Source organism: Cardiocondyla obscurior, linkage group LG17, assembly GCF_019399895.1.
Source record: "Cardiocondyla obscurior isolate alpha-2009 linkage group LG17, Cobs3.1, whole genome shotgun sequence".
NCBI classification, from domain to species: domain Eukaryota; kingdom Metazoa; phylum Arthropoda; class Insecta; order Hymenoptera; family Formicidae; genus Cardiocondyla; species Cardiocondyla obscurior.
The window spans coordinates 1,441,913-1,464,000 of record NC_091880.1 but is presented as its reverse complement, the minus strand read 5'-3'; the positions used below and the strand labels follow the sequence as shown (position 1 = coordinate 1,464,000).

General features: G+C 38.6%; 4 protein-coding genes across 6 annotated transcripts in view; 2 read left to right on the top strand and 2 right to left on the bottom strand.

Annotated features, from left to right (window-relative positions):
• The window catches only part of Fry (Protein furry), a 30,915-nt gene extending 15,082 nt beyond the window's left edge, over window positions 1-15,833 (bottom strand). Inside the window, exons 1-25 of the mRNA XM_070668495.1 lie at window positions 14,352-15,833; window positions 14,038-14,263; window positions 12,495-13,946; window positions 11,863-11,943; window positions 11,740-11,781; window positions 11,158-11,334; window positions 10,896-11,080; window positions 10,636-10,835; window positions 10,366-10,575; window positions 10,077-10,284; window positions 9,849-9,986; window positions 9,540-9,774; window positions 9,006-9,409; window positions 8,301-8,876; window positions 8,095-8,230; window positions 7,774-7,944; window positions 7,468-7,657; window positions 7,208-7,384; window positions 6,154-6,300; window positions 5,580-5,750; window positions 5,356-5,505; window positions 5,122-5,291; window positions 4,773-5,044; window positions 4,419-4,573; window positions 3,954-4,117 (exon numbers count right to left, since the gene is read on the bottom strand). Of these exons, the coding sequence (XP_070524596.1) occupies window positions 3,954-4,117; window positions 4,419-4,573; window positions 4,773-5,044; window positions 5,122-5,291; window positions 5,356-5,505; window positions 5,580-5,750; window positions 6,154-6,300; window positions 7,208-7,384; window positions 7,468-7,657; window positions 7,774-7,944; window positions 8,095-8,230; window positions 8,301-8,876; window positions 9,006-9,409; window positions 9,540-9,774; window positions 9,849-9,986; window positions 10,077-10,284; window positions 10,366-10,575; window positions 10,636-10,835; window positions 10,896-11,080; window positions 11,158-11,334; window positions 11,740-11,781; window positions 11,863-11,905 (4,321 nt within the window). The 5' untranslated portion in view covers window positions 11,906-11,943; window positions 12,495-13,946; window positions 14,038-14,263; window positions 14,352-15,833. The remainder of the gene's footprint in view (window positions 1-3,953; window positions 4,118-4,418; window positions 4,574-4,772; window positions 5,045-5,121; window positions 5,292-5,355; window positions 5,506-5,579; window positions 5,751-6,153; window positions 6,301-7,207; window positions 7,385-7,467; window positions 7,658-7,773; window positions 7,945-8,094; window positions 8,231-8,300; window positions 8,877-9,005; window positions 9,410-9,539; window positions 9,775-9,848; window positions 9,987-10,076; window positions 10,285-10,365; window positions 10,576-10,635; window positions 10,836-10,895; window positions 11,081-11,157; window positions 11,335-11,739; window positions 11,782-11,862; window positions 11,944-12,494; window positions 13,947-14,037; window positions 14,264-14,351) is intronic.
• On the top strand, window positions 39-4,398 carry LOC139109462 (FMRFamide receptor-like). Of its 3 annotated transcripts, none has more exons than XM_070668553.1 (4): window positions 39-556; window positions 1,800-2,718; window positions 3,109-3,301; window positions 3,585-4,398. In XM_070668553.1, the coding sequence occupies exons 2-4, from the start codon at window positions 1,891-1,893 to the stop codon at window positions 3,695-3,697; spliced, it is 1,134 nt and encodes a 377-aa protein (XP_070524654.1). In that variant the 5' UTR covers window positions 39-556; window positions 1,800-1,890; the 3' UTR covers window positions 3,698-4,398. The 3 variants fall into 3 exon arrangements, with proteins under 3 accessions (XP_070524654.1, XP_070524653.1, XP_070524652.1); XM_070668552.1 differs by having other exon boundaries at window positions 39-597; XM_070668551.1 differs by having other exon boundaries at window positions 39-2,718.
• Window positions 15,834-16,137: 304 nt separating the features above from the next.
• Window positions 16,138-19,647, top strand: Ant (ADP/ATP translocase). The gene is made up of 4 exons (XM_070668557.1): window positions 16,138-16,443; window positions 17,837-18,098; window positions 18,256-18,490; window positions 18,607-19,647. Exons 1-4 carry the CDS (start codon window positions 16,281-16,283, stop codon window positions 18,847-18,849), a joined length of 903 nt encoding a protein of 300 aa, XP_070524658.1. The 5' UTR covers window positions 16,138-16,280; the 3' UTR covers window positions 18,850-19,647.
• On the bottom strand, window positions 19,184-21,736 carry LOC139109466 (vesicle transport protein GOT1B). The gene is made up of 4 exons (XM_070668558.1): window positions 21,572-21,736; window positions 20,877-20,968; window positions 20,625-20,803; window positions 19,184-20,501 (listed from the first exon to the last, which is right to left on the bottom strand). The coding sequence occupies exons 1-4, from the start codon at window positions 21,594-21,596 to the stop codon at window positions 20,375-20,377; spliced, it is 423 nt and encodes a 140-aa protein (XP_070524659.1). The 5' UTR covers window positions 21,597-21,736; the 3' UTR covers window positions 19,184-20,374.
• Between the last annotated feature and the right edge of the window lie 352 nt (window positions 21,737-22,088).

Sequence of the window (22,088 nt, the reverse complement as noted above, 5' to 3'; positions counted from 1 at the left end):
GAATGCACCAAGGTTTATCAGGAATGGATGCGTCGGAACATCCCGCAGAAATAGCTGAGACGGCATTCGAATATATTCTCCGAAAGAGTTGCAGTTTGTGTCACCAAAGTGTTAAAATCCGAATTCTCGTTATAAAGTGCGCTCTTAATTTCTTGCTTTTCTTTAAAAAAAAAAAAATATATATATATATAAGTAAAACACGATATCATTATTATCAATGTTAAAACTGACGTGTCGCTACTGATATTAAATTAATCTATCCGATGATAAATTGCGCTATTAGAACAATGTGTCACGCGAATATCTCAGAAGAGAGAAACTCATTAAGCGATCGCTAACAAGCGGAAGGATTGCGTCTCGCACTTGAAATCGTCGTGCCAAGTGTTGCTCATCCTATATGCACAAAACGTTATGAAATGCTCGACTGTGAGGTTCGTGTGCGAATTGAGCGGATTTAAGTGTTGCGAGATCGCGGTTAAAAGGAGCTACACGGCACCGTGTCACAAGTCGTCTATAGAATTCGGACAGTCACTTGATAAATGATTCCGCGCGTCTTGTAAGTGAAACACGCTTCGAAATAAAGCCGCCTTGAGATCGGTAAATCACAGATATGCACTAATTCATATCTTAGATTCATATTCCAGATATTTGCGCACGATTTCGAATCCTTTTACAATTTAAATGAACGGCAATTTAAACTCAGTTACGTCACGTGTTTATAAAAAGATACAAAGTATGAAAGAAGGGTACAGGAATATTCCTTCTATCGCTTAGAAATATATAATTTGCATTCGGTTCTAATATGCATTCATGTTTATTTTTGTTTGTAAAGAAATATTTTTACTTTATTCTATAGCAATAATGTTAAAATGTTATAGAATCTTAAAACGCGAAACGTATTTCATTTCTGCTGATTCTTTTCTTCTATATAAATATATGTTTATTTAATTTTGTTATTTATTGTACTTGATTTTGTGTATGTCTCTAAATTAAATTTTAAAGATATAATTTATTAAATTTAAATTTAATATGTATTTATATAAAACATGCTAGAAACGCGAATTATTTCGATCCACCGGTTTCATATATTTACTTTAGAAGTGTCAATACGAAGTATCGTCATTATCAAAGTTATAAGATCTTATCAATAAAATATTTTTTTTTTTAGCGAAAAACGTTTAAGAACCCGTGTCGAAGAAGCGTTTATCAAATTTGTATTTTAATTTATATTTTATTTTGCCAGAATAACAGACGCTTAGGTCGTTTAACATAATCTGAATTAATTATAACTGAGATAATAACAATTGTGTAATAACGACTTGTTAACGTATCTATTCCGCGAAGGATTTCCTGCACGCGACAGATAAGCATCGTGTCTCTTTAATTTTTTTTGTTTCGCAGTAAAAAATCATCTCGTGATAAGAGTGCAAAATGATTGTGCTCAATCGAGCAACAAAAATATGGAAAATTACATAAATCTATCACTTGCTGCTTTTGTATTCTCTCTTGTTAACGTCAAAGCGGCCAGATAATCATTTCAAACATAAAAATATTTATAACTTATTTCAAATATAAAAATGTTAATAATAATAAAGAATTAATAACTTCTTTGTAACGTAAAATAACTTTGTAAATGTTTGCTTTCCGAACATCAAACGATCATCGCCGATCTCACTTAAAGCTTCTAAATTCAGCCTTCATGTCAATGATCTAAACTCTATCTCCCTTTCTCTGTTTCTCTCTGTCTCTTTTCCTTATTCTAATCTTACTTTAAACATGATACATTAATACTCTTCCAGGTTATCGCGTGTGACGCAAATTGTTATGCCTGAAACGGTTGTCTTCAGCTTTTCTTCTCACTGACGATCAGTTTGAGACCAACGCGCGAAGATGATCGCTAATAACAGCATCAACATCACAGATTTATGCAATCATCAAACTGACCCATTCTTATACAACCTTCAACTGTACTATACACCAATTCTCGTGTTTCTGGGTCTGCTGGGCAACTGTTTGTCCATGTGCGTGTTCTTCGGCACGAAGCTGCGCTACTCCTCGTCCAGCATTTACTTAGGAGTGCTGGCGATCAGCGACAGTGGCTTCCTCATAATAGTCTTCGTGACTTGGTTAAAGATGGTACTTGTGGACCTTTTCAATCGCCCAGGCTTCTGCCAGTTCTTTACCTTCCTCGCATATTTCTTCAGCTTCCTCAGCGTGTGGTTCGTTGTGGCCTTCACCATCGAGCGATACATAGCAGTCCGTTGGCCGCTTCGACGACAGTTCTTATGCACGGTGACCCGGGCAAAAATGACGGTGACGGGGCTGACAGTCCTCGCGATTCTATTAAATATGCCGGTAATTTGGTTCCGCGAAATCATCATATTTTGCGACACGAAAACCTGCTACTCGGTCTGCTACTTGAATATGGACCGGGGGTTTTGGGCATCCGCGCACAACAATGTCGACATGTTTATAACTTTCGCTGTACCCTTGACCATGATAGTAATCTTCAACGTCCTGATAGCGCGCAACATCTACAAGTTCGATCACGTCCGTAGAACCTTGACCATCGAATCCGAGGCCTCAAACGAGAGGACCTATATTCCGCGGGACAGAATGCCGCAGACTAAGGTCACGAAGATGCTTCTGCTCGTCTCGAGCGCGTTCTTCTTCCTCAATATGCCTGCGTTCGTCTTCAGGCTGATCGCTTTTCACTATGTATGTATAAACAGCTTCGTCATATATGTTAACTAATTAATTAAAAATTGTAAAAAAAAAAAAAAAAAAACCGTGTTTTGCACAAAGTCTAATTAATAATGCTATTTAATATTTAAATACCATTTTTAATAGTATTTTGTGTTAATGTATTGTTAATTAATATTTCTTTTATAATTTTTTATACTTTATAAAATTTAATTTAATACTCTTGCATAATACTTTTGCAAAATTAAACGTCGATATAATTTAACAATTAACGTCGCAGTTTATGTTATTTTTTATTATAATATTATATTAATTTATAATATTATTGCTTACGTTTAAACAAAATATAATTAAAAGAAATCCTATATTAATGTTTAATATTAATAATAATATTTGTACATTCAGAGCGAATGTGAGTATCCAAAATGGGTCATTTCAACGCAGCAAATGTGCCTCTTGTTATTTGACACAAGTTTCGGAATAAACTTCATTCTTTACTGCGCGAGCGGGGAAAACTTTCGCAGAGAGATGATCGGCATGTGCACAAATCGTACAAGCACCAGAAGAAGCGGAACTTTAATACAAATGGCGAGTCACGGTAAACAATGTGATAATTAATGTATTATTTAATTATGATAACTGGTGCTTTCCATTTACACCAAAGCTCAGACAATTTTCACTTGTAACGTCACTTTTACGATAGAATGACATTCTAAGTAAAGATTATCCACATTTTGATGTAAATGGAAAACACACTAAATGGACTACAATTGTGCAAATGTTGCACTGATTAAAGAACTCGTCTTGTTCCTCTATCTTAAGTAAAATTAATATTTAAAAAAACGCAATGCATTCAGATAAAGTTATGCGTTTCTTTATAGTTTCAGAATTCACGCGCAGGTACAGCTCGTCAAAGCGACCACACTCTACCGAAAACGCGCAACGGAAAAGTTCTCAGGAAACGAAAAAACTTCCAGTGAACAAAGGATTATAATGAAAACATTAGCTGGAAGTGAATAAATGCATATTAGAAAGAGACAATCGAAAAATAATTTGCAACGCACTAATACAGTATTACAGCGCATAGATATTAAGATAAAATACATGTACTGAGAAAAAAATATAGTTACCTTTGGACTCGACTATATTTTTATGATATTTTTAACAATAGATATGATTTAATCAACTATATGTATAATTAAACTGAGTTCAAAAATAACTAGGTTTTTCTCCCAGCATTTAAAACTTACCGGCTTCGAGTTCCGTGGCTGGAAGCGGGCCAACGTTTCCGAAAAATCGTTGATCCAGTAACTGCAGAAGCTGCAGCGCTGCATCGTGGACCGGAGCACGGGGACATCCCGTGTTCATTAACGTCACGTTAATAACGCTCGTGTAATGATCGCAAGGATACTCTCTGAAGACAACGAGAAAATCATAAATGTATTCGCCATTGTCGTATTGTTTAATAATTTTGTTAATTTATCCGTAACTTATATCTGTGACAAGAGATATGCTTTATAGAATGCGATCAATATGACGCTGCGAATGAATTAACGCGTTTTTCTTTTTCTTATCAACTAAAAAAAAATTATTTGCAGCATTATGTTAATCGTATTCATAGTCTTTCCTCAATATGTTTCTGTATGTGTGTAGATATGTCGTGCTTTCTTCTAATAAACGATTTTGTATAAAGCATTTTATCTATTTCTACGCACCTGGCGCTGAAAATTGTTGCAAGTGCAAGAAAACAGCCATCAGCCACTTGAGGTGCGCCAGTATAACATCGGTCCACAACCCAATCCAAAAGTGTACCGATATCGGGATTTCCTTCGAGCAACAACACTACGGTTTCCCGTGCGAGCGTATATATCTAAAACACAAAACGAGATTACATAAAAATATATAGTAATAAAAAATAATAATACACATAATATATTAACATTACATTAACATTGTTACATGCACATTTAATTGTAATTAATAAATAGATTATTAATTACAATTGTTCATGTAATATTAAATTTACGTTTACAGATAAAATTCTAGACGAAATCGCGTATGAAACATACCTTTTCATCTTTGCTAGCCAATAACAAGTCCAACCATTGATACAAAATTGCACCATCTTCCGAAAGTGACTGTGGATTAAAACACGATCCGCAACAGAGTAACCCGCTCATAGCTTGCAGAGCTGAAAGCTGCAATTCCGTGCAAGACTTCTCTTCTTCTTGCATGGACGAAGTGCTCGTGAGCGGTCTGCCGTAAACGCCGGCCCAGCTAGCGAAGAGCATGAACAGGTTTCTTCTCAAATCTCTTTTTAACAAGGTATAACATATTTCCACTGAAAAAATAAGAAAGAAAACAATAAATTTCCCAGGCATGTTTTCACCTCGAAATTACTAAAATAAAATTACTTACATGAAAAACTCTTGATCATCTTCCTAATAAAGTTACAAAAGTGCAGCTTGATGTCTCGCACCGCGGGCGCTTCCTTATCAGTTTCGTTCTCTAGATATATACGCGCACCGTCTATATACTCAACAAATGTCGGGTGCAAAGATTGCGTCTCGCGGTCCAACACGGCAGGGCTGAAACAAGATTATTTTTAAGAATTTTACAAGTAAAAAAAAAAAAGCACAAAATAATACTAACCAAATACCGAACGTTCCATACTCGGCAATCAATTCCAAAACTCTCAACAGCTGCAATCTTAAAGCGTCACGTTTTCTTCGCCGTCTCATATTCTCTTGCTTCCGGTCAACTGCCTCCCGGATATAAGGTACTAACTCCTCCATCAAATCCCTGTGCAGGAAAAGTTTTTGTAGAATTTAATGTGTTCTAAAATTTAATCTCGTCTTTAAACGACAATTCCTTACTTGAGAGCGTCGGCGTTCACTTTCCCAATTGCCTGGACTGCAGCATCTCTGACATCGACAGCCTCACATCTCAGCAGGGGCACGGTCAGCTTATACAAGGCTGCTGGACTCGCGTTCGTGCCTGGTGATTTGTTGTCGCCACGCTCCGCAGACAGGCTGTCAGGCGACGAACTGCGGAAACAAGCCTGTTGCGTTTCACTATTTTTCACAAGCATCTTATTAAAGCTCATTAAGTAACAGATTAATCGCCGTGCACTCTAGAGTTTCTAATCTTTGGAGAAAGAAGTGATCGGGAACGGTCGTGGGGGGTGGTCTACGCAAGTACACGCGAAAAGAATTCGTTAGGACGGCAAATTAGAGAAAAAGAGAGAGCTCCGAAAGCTGAAGACTCAATGGAAAGTCAGGGGACATAGTGTGCTAAGTTACAACAGACAGGCAAAGACGAAGAGATCTCGGAAGTATTAATCTTAGAGAAAAGGTACGAGGTGTGCGAATTTACCAACGACCGTTCAAATCCCGGGTGACGTCAAGGGAAGCGTGGTCGTTCGCTCGCAGTTGTTAATCTTAGGCTCACCTGGTACGTTTGTGCCGGGTGTAGATGCCGGAAATGGACGGCACAGAGAACCGACCCGGCAGGGTCTGCGCCCCACCGAGATTCTCCAGGCTCTGACTCAACTCCTTACTCATGCACAACACACCAAACTCCACCGTATGCTGACCACTAGAGTATGCAATACAGTGTACCACCAATGCTCCTTGTATCAGACATTATTTACTGCTCAGAGACTACTACTCTAATATCCGGCGAAAGAGAGAAAGAGATAGAGAGAAAGAGAGGAAAAGAAATGTACGAGGCACAGTACGACAGGAGACAGCATGCAAGAAATGTATTGCGAAAAATAAAGCGAAGTATGTATAGTTGCGTAAAGGAGGATAGGAGTCCGCTCCCGAATGCAAGCGTGAATTTGGTATGAATTGGTGCCAGTTTGGGTAACAAAAGGACTGTTAGATGTGTGCGACGCCAGATAGTATCATGAATGCATGTAACATTGGATATCTTAACGTTTAAGACAATACAAAATTATAATTTAATAATTGTGCCAGTAAAGAACTAAAATTAAAAATTTAAACAACTTTATAAAATTGTAAAACACTTAATTAAAAACTATTCATATTGCATAATATAGTACGGAAAATAATACATAAGACGAGCAAAGTAAAATTTTTTTGTAAAAAATAGATACTGACAAACACCCAACACCAATTAATACCAAGTTAATTACTGATCTTATTTCGTGACTCACTTCTTAAACACTTAAAGCTTGGTATATTTAATTATTCTGATTCAAAATTTCTCTGAGATATACTAATAAACCAATATAATAAATATAAATCGCGTGCATGTTTTCTCCTCGAGCAGATGCTCGAACAAGACATTTTGTCACTTTCAATCTTCGTCGATTGCATCTGCAGCGAGTGTTTTAATGCACGCGATTATATGTATTTCCTTAAATTATACGTAATAAGTATGAATATCGTATTAAATGTTGAAAAAAATTAATTATTCGAATTTTGATATTCGATATTCGAAAGTTATCGCTGTAAACTATTTATGTGGCCAATTTTACCTGAGACTGAGGTCCGGGCTGGCGCACCGAACAACTGGATTCGGTACCGGTGGCACGACTCTGTATCCAAAAGTCAGATAATTCTTCCAGATGTGCATGTAGACATCTCGCTCGTTCAGCGGCTTTCTCACAGTCGTCGAGCTTCGTAATAATGAAGCTCGGTTGTCATTTACTGGCCTGCAAGACGAGATTAGTAATTACTTCACAATTTAAACGACTAATCTGTTTATGATTATATAAGCTAAAAGAGTCGAACTCACGTGGGATCCACTACCGAGAACAGAGAATTTATACGCGTAAAAACAATCGGCCAGGAGTGAATAACGGCGTTCGGACACAGCGTCAACACCCGGTCTTTTTCTAGAAAAGCGAAGAGACAACTGGCCCAGGGATCCGCGCCATTCAGATTGAGTGAAGAAGAACTCTTGGTGCTGTTTTCGTCGTGAAATCCTGCAAGATAAAAAAACGTAAATAGGTGTAATATATGATTTAAGTACATACATTTTCTAAATTTAACTTTATTTAATTTAAATTTAAATAACTTAAAAGCGCAACTGTAATATTACCAGCTGTCCAAACACAGCTACTTCTGTCAGCTATCCATTGCAAATCCACGTTCGACGTGGACGCAGCGGCAGCCTTTTCAGCTGGCGGAAGCATAGGGTAACATTTCTCTAAAACAGCAGGACAGCTAGCATCAATTACGTCAATAACTGGTTGATCATCTTCCGGTCCTCCTAAAAAATTATATATTTAAAATACACTTTGTTTAATAAATATAAATAATTTTATTACTTTCTCTCTTCCCCTCTTTCTCTCTACCTTCTCTCCTCCAAATCTATTTTGTCTAATAAATAAATATATAATATAAATAAATATATAATCACCCAGAGTCTTCAGCAGGAGCTTGACTTCCCGAAGAATGTGAACGGCCAATCGTCGAGGATAGAGACGACAGTTGCACAGCATGACCAAGGCGAATCCTTCCACAAGGTAAAATATGTTCGATACGGGTTCTACTTTCTAAAAATAAAAAATTAATTTTACATTTTGTCGTCTACAAATTATTAACGTCATAAAAATCAATGCAAACCTGGCCGGTTTCGCATTTCTTAATGCCAATTTCCACTCGTATGTTTACCCGAGTGTTGTCAACTGATTGCTCCTTAGCTCTCAAGCTGGGACTCGTCAGGGCGTTCTTCCAGCTAGTCAGCAGCTGCAGTAGCATTCTTAGACCGTTGTCGATGAGCTGCGGGAACGTATCTTGTACATCTCGGGCCAGAAATTGCGTGAACCCGAGCACGACGTCTTGCCGCCAATCGGGAAAATCTAATACCAGAGTCTGCAAGCTTTGATACGCCAGTGCGCGCAATTCTTCATCCATATGAACTGTCAAACGAGACAGTAAGTCAACCAGTTCCGCGCCGGTCATGCCATCGGGAATCAGTCGCGGCACGGCGGCGACACAAGTCCGAAAGAGATCTATCCGAGGCTTACGCTCACCGGTGATCATCTCATCAGGCTCTTTATTCATGTTCTGAGTACTGGTCATCATGAGGGGTCTACCGTAATGAACGTCCAGCGCACGTAAAATATCTACAAACACTCGGCGAACGTGCGGAAAATACGAGGACATTCCTATACTTCGCGCGGTGTCTTCTGTCAGCATCTAAATCATAAAAATATGTTCATATAAAATTATATAATTTGTATAAAATTAAATAACTCTTACAAAAATTCTATTTTTAATATATTTAATAATTTATTTAATTTAAATATTAAATAAACATATATGTACTTTATTCAAGTATGTCTTCTTAACACGCATAGTGTTTCCACTTGGCAAGACACCCATGGTGCGTGGCATGGGTGGTTCTCCTTCTTTCTGCTGCAAACTGTCGGCTACAACGAGGAACGCCCGGAGACCGATACTCATGCGTTCGGGAGTTAAAATTATTTTCACTGGTCGCCCGACAGATAATAAGTCAAACACTATCTCGCGCATCGCGAAGTCCAATCTCTCCTGCGCGATAAATTGAATAATTTTAACAAAAATGTTTAGCGGTGTGTCCCGCGGCACTACTGCTTTCGATCCCTTAGGAAACAGGGAGTTCACTATGCTCTGTAGTCTACTTTGCGTGGCAGAATTGCTTTCGCATTTTATTCGTATCATGTAAACCCAGAGTAAGCGGTATAAAGCCTCTGTAACAAATACAAAAGATAGATTACTTTGTTCTTCATTATCGTAGTTACAAAAATATATAAAATTACATTTAACAATTATATAATATATATGTATGTATATACTATATAATTAGTATTTTAGTTATACCTAGCGCAACTCGACACATCTTTGGATCGCGATTCTTTAAGTGAGATAGACACATAGCCAAAAAATAATGCCAGTTTTGTAGAAAGAATGTTTTCTGGCTGACGCAAAGCAAGCAAGTTACTAATGGGAAGAGAGCCAGTCGATGCTTAGATTTGGTACACATGTCTAATGTTGTTGAATACAACATTTCCACAAAGTTTTTCAAACACGGAACATTAACTTCGTTTTTTACAGCCTAAAATAGTAAAAAATAGAGTATTATCTGCCAATTACAATATTATTTGGTAAGATATAAATTATAATATTTACAGCAGCCACGGGGACGAGTATCTCAACAAAAAGACCAGCCAGAGCGTGTTTCACGTCTTTGTCTTTCACTTCTAAAAAATATTGAGCACATTCTTGCATAAATTGAAACGACGCTTCAAATTCTTCTATTGGTACCATCTAAAATGTTATATAGGTATTAAATAGGTATTAAAAGTGTTATAAATATTAAATATTAAACATTATATTAATAAAATATATGACAATTACTTTAACTCGGAAAAACTTCATTCCCATCAATAAAGAAATAATACTCTGCGTAGTATGAGGCCCCGGTTCTTTAGCTCGTAACTCTTTCAGCTCGACCATGAAACGTTTTCTCACTGACATAAATCTGGACTGCGCCAGAACTCCAATCACTTCAGCATAAAGATCAGCGATAATATGAATATTAGCTGCATTCGGTTCATTTTGTATACTAAAAAAATACATATATATGTATATTAATTAATTCATTTTTATCTTTCTTTCTTTATTCTTTTATTACAATGTTTCTTACCCTTCCCTATATTTGAAATGTTTGAAAGCAATATTTTCTATGTACGTCACTAAATCCTCGTGCCCAGGGTGAAATGGTAATTGACGTAAGACCTCAATTAACATCAAACAAAATATAAATTCAACGGCGAGATCTCTACGCTCTTGCAAGAGATCTGCCTCACTTCTTTCCACCGTTTCCACACTTCCCGATACTATCGTATACATGATACTGTAATATTACAATTGTTATTAACACTTATAAGATAAAAAAATTTATTACTTTTATTACCTTTTTCCTTTTTGATCTTCTTTTCCAGGCGCAGGTTTCTTCTGATCACCACCTTGATCGATAAGCTGTCGTTCGTACCAGTTAAAAAGGGCTTTTAATATCGACGGCAAACAATGTTCGGCAACAGAACCAAAGGCTGATAACAGTTGATCGAATTGTGGGTCCTCTCCTCTTTGCAATACTTTCGATAATTGTTTTTCCTAAAAATAATACTTTCAAATAATGTTGTTACAATAACAATCGCTTCGATGATCGCTTACATGTTCCGTCATAACAGCTTCCATCTTTTTTTCCGCCTGTGATGTAAACTCTGCAAAGAGAATACGCATCACGTATTCTCCTGGTCTGAGATCCATGTCTCCTATCTGCTGTGGCTTCACCGTCTCTTTTTGAGCACCCCAAGGCAACACCACAGTTATCGCGCTAACTCTGCTTGAACTTGACTCTAAAAAAAGTAACACAAATATTTGTATACAATTTATTTTGATATTGCTACATTCATAATGGAGTTTCTAAACTTACCATTGCCAGACACTGAAGTACTGGCAGTGTAAATACTGACAGCATCGCTGCTCTCGCCCTGCGTAGCTCCATGAACTGTAAGAAGCTCCTGCATAGGTTCAAGAGCAGCCTGCAATGTTGACTCGGCTATTCCCTCGTGTAATCCTTCGCTATGCGTCGCTCTTAATTCTAAGGCTTCTGCAAAAGTACAACATACTCGTAATATATTTGCCGAAAATATAATTCTTCTAGTGAATTCGAAAATATATATTTTAAGCCACTTAATATAAGCATTACACAAAATTATCAACATTTTTTATTAATAAATTAATCAATATAAATTTTATTAAATAATTTATTTTTTTGTACTTTAACATTTATTAAATATTTTCAAAATTAAAAAATCTGTTTTTAATTAATTAACATAGTTGAAATAACTGCAGAGATCAACAATAAAAGAAACTGAAAAATGAAGCCGTATAGCAGACACTAACATAGATGCTAATTCAATTACATCCTGACATTTAAGTTCATATATTTAAATACCTTATATACTAAAATACCAGAAAATGTATATGCACAGATATATTTTAAAGAACTTACCTGCTTGGGGCTCATTCCCAGCACTTGGCTGAGTCTCTGTACCTGCAATAGAAATACAAATTTATTACCTTGTTATATTCCTAAATTTATAATTTATCAATGTACAAAACTCAAATAACAAACCTTCAGTCATAATGCCGGTCCTTGTCTCTTCCTTTAGCAACATTTATACCCCAAATTTCATCACTCTGGGTTAAATTACATCTACAACAATGAAGTCACTCATAATCATAAAGAATAATAATTTAATGTCACTTAAAGTCAATTTTTCCAGCTTCTTGGTAATTTTATTTATCAGGTATACATGTATATGTATTTAACTTTTTTTCTAAATGAATAAAGACAAACAATACATTATCAGTCAGATAAAATTACCTAGAAATTAGAACAAACGACACTTAACACCACAAAGCACAATATACAAATTGACAAGCAACTTCTCCAGCTCCACAAACTAGAACAATTTTGCGCTTGGCATTACATTATCAGTATTCGCGTAAACGGAGCATGCCCTATCTAACGGATAAACGTATACGTGTGTGTGCATGTACGGGCTCAGTTAATTAAATAAACCGACCGGTGAGACTCCCTAATAAAAGTAGTAGCGATATGTAGACCGTGTAACGCGACGACATTCAAACGCGGCCGTCGGAAAAACAAGGCGCGAATAATTACTCAGGTCAAATTAATGCGCAGCGATGAAGCCGGGTAGTTGATGCGCGTCGCGGATCGTCGACGAGGATCGAAATGCTTACTGTCAGTCGACCGTCCTCCGGACGGCTTCCGAACGCGAAGACATGAAGGTTCGTCGTCGAGCAGAACATTATTGGGATGTCCCGACCTCGATCCCGGCGTATCAACGCGTATCAACGCTATCAATTCTCCGTATCTGTTGCCTCGTTCTCTAGCGGAGCAAGTGAAGTTTACGCGGCCCCTTGATCTCGTTCTTTCCTCTTTTTTTTCGTGCTTTTTCCTTGTTCCCTTCGTCCGCTGACCGCCCACCGCTCGCGCCGCCGTAAGATGGCGGTGAATCGGCGGCGTCGTCTGTGTAGGAATCTAATCATACCAACATCTGTCGGTATTCAAAGTGCCACTGGCACTTTTATCTACGAAATAACTTCTCACGCTATGATTTAAAAAAAGAAAGAAATAATTACAAAATTGATCTTGATAATTGACAGTATAAAAAACCTATTTTCAAGAAAAGTTTTGATGTCAAAATCTTGATGTCAAAATGCAAGTCAAGAGTATTCGAATTAATTAACATGAGTTTTTATCAAGAAAACGTTAAAATTAAAAACCTAAGTTGTTTGTACGTTCCAAGATACGTGTAACAACGAATAATATTAAACTGAAATAAGAAGAAAATAATTAATGTTTTACTATTTGCACTATAATAAATAGAGATGTAATTTACCCTCCATCTTATGTTTAAAAATTTTACACACTTCGCCGAAGGGTTAATTAAAATTTAAACGTATGGACTGTCATACTCGTTGAATTAATTTCAACTACATTCCCCGATTTCTACGGCTTGCGCAACAATCAAAGATACGAGCAGTTTTGACGCGCGACAGCGATAAATCACGGAATATCGCAACGCATGTTCGTAACGATCGTCTCGCGCGTGGCGACAGTCGCCCTCAATGATTACCTATGTCGCAATTCGGAGGATAGCGACGACGGCGATCTCGTCGCTTGCTTTCCTCTCTTTTTTTTCTCTCCTCGCTTATATCACGCGTCACGTTCCAAGTGTCACCGCGATCTCGATCGATGACACGGAAGCGAGAGCCGCTCTCAGATGCCGTCGAAAGCTCCATCGGGAAACGGCTCGGCGATTACGCAGTCGCAGGTGGCGGTTTAACGTCAAGGCCGCTATTTAATCCAATATAGCCTTCCCGTGCCTCGAATTCGTTCCCTGATCGTTCGCACTGCAGATAATGCCAGCGTTGCGTTGTTATCGCTATCTCACGGCCTGTGCATTCTTATCACGAGGAACTTGTCAAAATCTTGATCACGAGATTTCCCTGCCAGGTTTTATCCGATCGGAGACAGATTCCTATCGCGTGCCGTAAACGTTTTGGGGAATTCCTGGCTGCACTATCAGCTCTCTTCGTTACTCCAGCAATAACGTTTCTCAGACGTACAGTTCGCCGTATCTGGAGTACTTGCAATAGAACGCGTTGGTCTAGCCGCCTTCCGTCTGGCTTTGAGATATTTAAAAACAAACACACGTCATTTTATTTGTACTTACGTACTTTACTTTTCGTTTTTTTTTTTTTTTACTTATATACTTACGTCTTTTAAGTCCTAACGAAACAAGTTTGTCAAGGCTATTAGATAGTGCAAAACGGGAGTGGACTATAATAGAGTGTATTAGATGTAATTTTTTCTTTCAGTTGTTATTCTTATCTCACTCCACTTATTGTTTGTTCATAAGAGAATTCGATCTTGTACATTTAATTTCAAAATAAGTTTTTTTTTCAAAGTAATATAACATTGATTTTTTGCTTCCATTGGAATTCTGCAACATAAATATAAATACTTAGATGTTGGATGTAAAAAAAAATACTCAGTTAATATAAAAGTTAATGAAAAAGACATAAATATACCTCTCATAAGTGTCAGATAATAGGCAGATAAACCTAGTCCATAAACATGTGAAACATATACTTTTCTATCAGCTCCATTCAATTCAACCAAGCTTTGAGTAATAACATATTATAATAACTTGACCATTTGTTTAAAGAAGCGAAATAAATGGCTTTACACAGTTAAGTTAAATGCAATAGTATACTTCAATTCAAACCTAGTCTAGGAGTGGCCCTTGATAAGTGGTAGCAAACGACTTTTCCAAATTCCTTCATCCAGTCGACCCAGACGTTTCATTTTTTTTTTTTACTGCTGTGTCTCCCCGTCTCCGCATCTAAATTCTCCCGCGAGGACAATGTCAAGTATAAACCGAGTCGTATCAAGGTGGTGTGCTCGGAATCGGATCCAAGCCCGAGTCGAAAGGTCAAAGTAGTCGTGGTCGTCGCGATTCCTACGCGCGCACATGTAGCGGAGAATCGATCGCTGTCGCTGGCGCTCGTACACATTCGTCTTCTACAAGAATCGTCACACACAAAAAGAAAAACGTCAGCTTGAAACGTAAGACAGACGTTCAAATATGTATGTAAAATTTCTAGGTTAACTTATATTTTAATATAATCAAGTATTCGACCGTGGTTTGTCGTTTTTCTCATACAATTTGAGGCTTACGTTCCCGTGGAATTTGGTGTGCAATGGCCCTAACGTGTGCAATTGGACGACGCCTGGCAAACGATATCGCTCGAGCGTATGACGAGCGCGCGTGAACGAGGGACAGCTGATTTTAGCATCGCTATTCCGCGCGCTCGTGACGCGTGCTCGTCTTGCACTCTTTCGCCCCTTTATCGTCTCTTCTCTCTTTTGTAAAAGTATAAATACACCCCGCCTTTGACGCTGCTCCATTGAACCTCTCTGGCGTGGATCCTCCGCAACGCGGTGGGCCGCAAGCCAGGGTTACGCAAGCGACGCGCCCCGTTGACCTCTTTTCTCGGGGGAGAATTGACCTTGCGAATCTCGTTCTTGACAAAGAGCGCGCGGGCGCGTGCCGTTTCGCGGCCACACCACTCTGAAGTGCACCAGGAAGTGTCCAGCGATTATAAACCCTCGTACACAAGTTTCATATTCTTTGTAAAGCGTTCGCAAAACATTAAACTAATCACTTTAAAATAATTATACGTTCTCTTTAGGTTTTCCGATCCCTTCGGCAAAGGAGCCGCAAATAACTTTACGCGATCATGTAATGATAATAGTTTTTGTATCACGACAGTCTTAAAAGTAATGAACTATAAACATTGTTCAAAAATAAAAAGAAGTTATGGACTCTAGAATTTTTTGTAATACAAACCGCATCTTAAATTTCATGCACGTGTTTCTGGGGCCAGTCGTGCCCGCCGTTTCCGTTCATAATTTTGAACGCGCGATTGCGCTGACCGATAAGTCAATCGAAACCGGATGTAACGTCGCCATGGCGCGAAACTCAACGATTTTTGAACGCGGTAAGGTGAAGGCCGATGACGGTCTCAATTAAAATAGCGTCGTCAAAGAACGAGAGGCAAAAAGAAGGCATGAGAAAATCGGTCGATCGTGGGGTGAAAGGTTACAAATATCGGCACGGAAGCGCGGCTTTGATTCCAAGACCCCGAGTATCACAGCGACGCGGTGTGTCCACGATTCTCCGCGGATAGATCCGGCGCGAACGTCAGTGGATGCGTAATGGTGACTTGCGTGGAGGCGCCTCTGTGGCACAGTACGGTTCACGTGACCTACGCGGCTATTCTTAGGGGGCTGGCCGCCGGCGAGAGGTAGCGAGCGTGCGCTTCCTCGGCCATTCGTCGTCCGGCGCGCGTCCGAGACATTCAGGATCCAACGGGAGTTGTCTCTCCTCTCTCTCTCTCCTTTACGTTACCCGTGTCTCTCACCCATACACACACGCGCACCCAATCCCGATTACGATGTCTGGACTCGCGGATCCCGTGGCGTTCGCCAAGGACTTCGTGGCCGGCGGCGTGGCCGCGGCGATTTCCAAGACCACCGTCGCGCCCATCGAACGCGTCAAGTTGTTGCTGCAGGTACAGCACATCTCCAAGCAAATCGCCGAGGACCAGCGTTACAAGGGTAAGTGTGTGCGAAAAGCCTGGTATTTCCCCTCCCTTCGCTACCCATCTCGACCATCCCGGGACCCAGGGCTTCGGTTTCGCGGCCAAGGCCGGAAAGCCGGACGTGGTCGCGATTCTCCCCTTTGACGAGAAAACCTCGATGGGCCTCTTCGGTTTACCGTTAGCGCGACGAAACGACGCGGGCACAGCAAAGTGCGGCGGCCGCCCATGAAACATGTGACAGCGGCCAAAGTAGAACGTGCTATCTTTCCCCGGGGTATGCGGACCTCGTACGTTAAGAGCAAGAGGACATGGTCGTTATGTAATGCCGTCGGTGTCGCGCACCGACGTCGCGCGTGCCTCAGAACGCGGCCACGCGAGCGTCACGGTGCGCGCGCGCGCGCACGCGACGAATTTTGCATTGCGTTTATGTAACGAAGGTCGGGCCGCGCGCACTTTCGGCGGACTTACGTAACCCTGATTTCGCACGCGGGGCCCGTCGTCGGTGTCTCTCTTTCCCCTGCGCGGGATCGATATTCCGCCCGCGAGCGGTTTCTTCCCCGAGCCAGATGGCAGCGGCGCGCTTCCTCTCCGCCGATCGATGACGAGTCTGGCCAACATGGCTGCTCTTTCGTCCGGCCACGAGACTGAAATTTTTTCCTCTATCCGCCGCTTCCCCTCTTTAATGTCGATTCATATGAAATTCGAGGAGCCGTGTTATCGGGCAGATCGGCGCTCCGGAGGAAAGAATGTCATTACCCGCCTCGGAACTCTCGACGGGTGTGAGCTGATAGGCAGCCTCGTGCCGAGTCACGTTGGCGATGAGACAATAATGAGATATTGGCGCTTATCACCTCGCTGTGATCGGCGCCAACTGCCAAAATCTCCCCGAATTGTTCGGATCGCTAAGCGAGAATTTTAGAGAAACTGATTTATCGAAAGATCAATGGTATTGGAGGATGGTGTGGTCAATGAGATAATTCTCCACTTGAAGTCATTTATTAACGCTACTGTGTACGGTCAAGAATATTCTAGAATGACTATTCTCGCTTGTCTGGCTTTTTACATAATTTGCTAAATATTACCCGAGTCAAAAATAATTTACTTGAACACGATCGTCAATTTCTAATTTTTAATTTATTAATTTGTTAATGAATTAATTGTATAGTTAATTATTTGTATAAATTATTTTGTACGAAGTTGTTTAGCTTTTATGCTAATTATAAATTTACACTCTTAATTCACTTCCAGCAAACATAAAATATTAAAGCAACATCTTAACGTTACAGAAACCGCAGCAATATTCTGTGTTAAGTTATAATTTAAATGGTTGATGTATGACAAATTATTCAGAAGAGTGCTGAACGTTTCATCTTTGTATTTCACATTTTATATTGTATGTTACCTTTCAGGTATGATCGATTGTTTCGTTCGTATCCCACGTGAACAAGGATTCCTCAGCTACTGGCGCGGTAATTTGGCCAACGTAATCAGATACTTCCCAACACAAGCCCTGAACTTCGCCTTCAAGGATAAGTACAAGCAAGTTTTCCTTGGCGGAGTTGACAAGAATACACAATTCGGGCGTTATTTCCTTGGAAATCTCGCGTCCGGAGGTGCCGCCGGTGCCACATCTTTGTGCTTTGTCTATCCACTCGACTTTGCCAGAACTAGGTAAATAAAATCTTATCGCGCTACAATATTAAATAGTATACGATAAAATCGTATACATACTTCATTAAACACATTTATATATTTCGCAGAAATCATTCTATTAAAACTCAAATAATTAAAACAATCGTACCTACATCCTTCTTTTTTATTCCATCAGGTTGGCTGCCGATGTAGGCAAAGGCTCCGGCGAGCGTGAGTTCTCCGGGTTAGGTAATTGTCTGACGAAGATTTTCAAAACTGATGGTCTCGTCGGTCTCTACCGCGGATTCGGTGTATCAGTGCAGGGTATCATTATTTACCGTGCATCTTACTTCGGTTTCTACGACACTGCCCGTGGTATGCTGCCAGATCCCAAGAAAACGCCATTCCTCGTCTCATGGGGTATTGCCCAGGTGAGAATCCACGAGTGCATTTCTGCCAAGCTAGCCTTAGTATAATCTCCCTGAATTACGTTTTTTTTTTTTTTTTTTAATTTTATTTTATTTATTCATCTAAATTCGTGTTGCAGGTCGTAACTACTGTCGCGGGTATCGTGTCCTATCCCTTCGATACAGTGCGTAGGCGTATGATGATGCAGTCCGGCCGCGCCAAGTCTGAAATGCTGTACAAAAACACCCTTCACTGTTGGTCTACCATTTATAAAACGGAAGGTGGCAATGCCTTCTTCAAGGGCGCGTTCTCCAACGTTCTCCGTGGTACAGGTGGTGCTCTCGTGCTTGTGTTGTACGACGAAATCAAGAACCTCCTATAAAGCGTTATAACGATCCTCGTCTCATTACTTTCACGATCACTGGCATCGTCATTTAATTATTCATCCAATTTGATAGCGATTCCCCCAGACAGACGGACAGAAGAGAGCTCGCTGTCGGCGATACTAACAAGTAATTCAGGCTGAGGACGTTCGATGTAGCAGATCGTAAAGCATATAAAACTCAGCAGAAAATTGTAAACGTAAAAAAAAAGCCAAGGAAACAAGCATAGAAAGAGAATCTGCTTTAACTTATTGCCGGATTCAGTATTTTTCCGCAGCGATCGACATTACGTATTTTCGTATTCCATTGTTGTTGTAAAAAAAAAAAAGAACAAACACGTTGAAGAGGCAATCGCGAGGGTATCGCGAACACCTGTTACCCGGATAACGTTTCCACACGCCACGCTGAGTAAGTAGACCGGTCGGAATATTAAAGTACTTGAAAGTAATAAGTTGCCTAGAGAACCAACCGAGTCAGCGCACGCGAAAACCATCGAGAGAGAAGGACGCGCGACGAAAATGTCATCACGGCGATGGCGGGGCGCGTAGCCTGGGCCGCCCCCCGCCCTTATTCTCGGCCCGTTGTAGATAATTCATAATTCGTAATTAAATAAATGATCATTTTAATGACTATTATCAGCCAGTCCGTCGACTTTTGATGGACGATAATTTAATTTCGCACTCCAGATGACCATGTAAGATGAGAAAAGCGTTACTCAGATTGTATGCATCTAATCTGTTCATGTTAGGATGCATGCAGGGAAAGCAGCAAATCAATAAAAACGATATAAAATTTCATATATTCCGAAACTTTTTTTTCTCCCTAAAAAAAAAATTAAAAAAATTATTTTTAAGACGAAAAAAAGAATTTAAAATTGTTTTTGATACAATAAATATTATTAAAGTATATAAAAATATTTCAAAAATTAATTATAAATTAAATTGTCTTTTAGTGAACATAACTTCAGCATTCAATGTTTAAATATTTCTAAATAAACATAAGTTTGTGTGTCTGATTTGTCTGAGAATTTTTAAAAGAATTTTATATAAATTCGGAACACATAGTTTTGACTTTAATATATACATACATATGAAACATCGTATTATTGATAAATAATTAAACATTTATTATTTCACGACATTCATTACTCGATCAAGAGAAGAGTACATTTTAGCCATTATTTATTGGCTATGATTAATACTTCGGTATAATAAAAATTTCAAAGTTATCTTTTTACAGAAAGATTTTTGGAATGCTTTGTGTACTCTTCACGTAATCATAGTACAAGTCATACGTATACATTTAAGTTGGAAACATCCAAGTTGATTACATTATTCTTACCGACGTCTCTCACACTCCCGTAAATTATTTTTATATTTTTTACTTTGTACAAAGTTCGATAGCTGACATTTTCAAAACTGAAATAATACAAAAAAAAAAGATATATGGAATATGACGTTTGATTGCCTTATATACAGGTTTCCAAGCAGTATGCAGATGCTTCTAATATATTGTATAGTTATATCATACAGTTGTTCGACTGGAATCTCCCGTTATTATATCCAAAAGTCGACTGATGCCAGGCATATTCAGTAGAGTACCCAGCACAGGCACTCTTCGTAAAAAGTTTATTGCTACCGGTAGAAAACCACTGAAGCAAAAATAAATAATCATTAGATTATGATTGATCAGATTATCTCAAAATATATAATACTATTTCATAAATAGATATCTTTATTAATTATTATCGTTAGTTAGATCGAAAATTACTTACCTGAAGAGTAATATAAAACCATAGGTTTCTAAAATCATTCCTACAATGGGCCAGCCCATAAGCACTACAAGAATGCCCCCTAAAAATGAGATACTGGCTTTCATCTTGTGCCTTTGAAAGAAGAAGCTTAACGTCCTCCATGGTCCGATAACGCACGCGAGCCCGGATATAAACAGGAGCTGTAAAAAAAAGAGCCTGAGATATCTAGTTTAGATATGACGATATAAATAAACAGCAAGAGTTGTCATTTACATTTCCGATGGCAAGCAGACCCTTATCAAAGAGCAATAGCACACCAAGGAATAGAAAGGAGATTCCAAATCCCGCCAGTCCCACTCCGATTTCTGAAATATATTTCTTATAAACATTTTTCCATAAAAATAAATTTTTTTAACATTTTCTTGTGACGTCATTTCATCTTTGTTTAATAAATATTAAAAAAAGGATAACGTCACAAATGAGAACGATCTGTTTTGACGTAAATAAAGTAAGGAAGAAGCTGTAGTGAGATCCAAGAGTATTAGTCAAAGTTGTTTTCTTTGTAGAACACACACATAGAATTTTAAGTACTCTATTCGTTATATACATGCACATTTTCATATTTTTATATATATACATATTTTTTTTTTACTATAAAAGTACCACGTTTTATTTTTATATTAAAATACTGTACAATTTTCTTAGAATATTAAACTATTATTTTTATATATTTAATAATAGAATATATATTAATAATAGAATAATAAATAAAATGACAACAACATTTGACATTTTTATTAAATAAAACAATATAAAATACGTGTATATATCGCGCTTTGTTTAATCGTGCCAAACTAGGCTCGAAGGTGTTAACCTGAGTTGACCTGCGTCTCCTAAAAAGAAAGCAACCGGCGTTTTCTCTCCTTAGAAATGAAAAATCGTTGGCGTTGATAAACGCCGTAACTTACTCTGCGTGTCCGTGATTTCAAACATTATTTACAAGCTGGCCCGGTGTGGCCCGACACACCTGAAGAGTTCGATTTGTTTGTGCGCGAACGAAAATCTAACCTATATCATCCACGTCATTGGTTATGATGCGGCAGAAACCCGCCGCTGGTACATAACGTGGATTATAGAGTTTTGATAGCTTATTCACGAGCCTTTACGTTGCTTTGCACGCGACTAAATTCATCGGAGAAATGTTTTAATTCAAATTCTGTGCTCGTTTGTGACTATAAAAATCATACGATATTAAAAAAAAAATCTTTTGGGAATTAAAATTGGCATTCAAGCTTGAAATACTTTTAGCAGCTTTGATCATTATTAAATTATTAATTGTTATTGTTATCGATCATTATCGTTATCACTATTATTGATTAATTAATTATTATTATTATTTATTATTACTATCATTATTAGCAATTAATCTTTTAACTGCGCTAAACATTTAGAAAAATTATTTTTACCTCATCAAATTAATTTCTG

Coding starts and splice junctions, on each gene's coding strand:
- LOC139109462 (XM_070668553.1), top strand. CDS start 1,891: ATGATCGCTAATAACAGCATCAACATCACAGATTTATGCAATCATCAA. Junction 2,719..3,108: donor GGCTGATCGCTTTTCACTAT/GTATGTATAAAC, acceptor TTGTACATTCAG/AGCGAATGTGAGTATCCAAA. Junction 3,302..3,584: donor AATACAAATGGCGAGTCACG/GTAAACAATGTG, acceptor GTTTCTTTATAG/TTTCAGAATTCACGCGCAGG.
- Ant (XM_070668557.1), top strand. CDS start 16,281: ATGTCTGGACTCGCGGATCCCGTGGCGTTCGCCAAGGACTTCGTGGCC. Junction 16,444..17,836: donor CGAGGACCAGCGTTACAAGG/GTAAGTGTGTGC, acceptor GTTACCTTTCAG/GTATGATCGATTGTTTCGTT. Junction 18,491..18,606: donor TCTCATGGGGTATTGCCCAG/GTGAGAATCCAC, acceptor TTCGTGTTGCAG/GTCGTAACTACTGTCGCGGG.
- LOC139109466 (XM_070668558.1), bottom strand. CDS start 21,596: ATGTTTGAAATCACGGACACGCAGA. Junction 20,804..20,876: donor GTCTGCTTGCCATCGGAAAT/GTAAATGACAAC, acceptor TTTTTTTTACAG/CTCCTGTTTATATCCGGGCT. Junction 20,502..20,624: donor GGTTTTATATTACTCTTCAG/GTAAGTAATTTT, acceptor TTTTTGCTTCAG/TGGTTTTCTACCGGTAGCAA.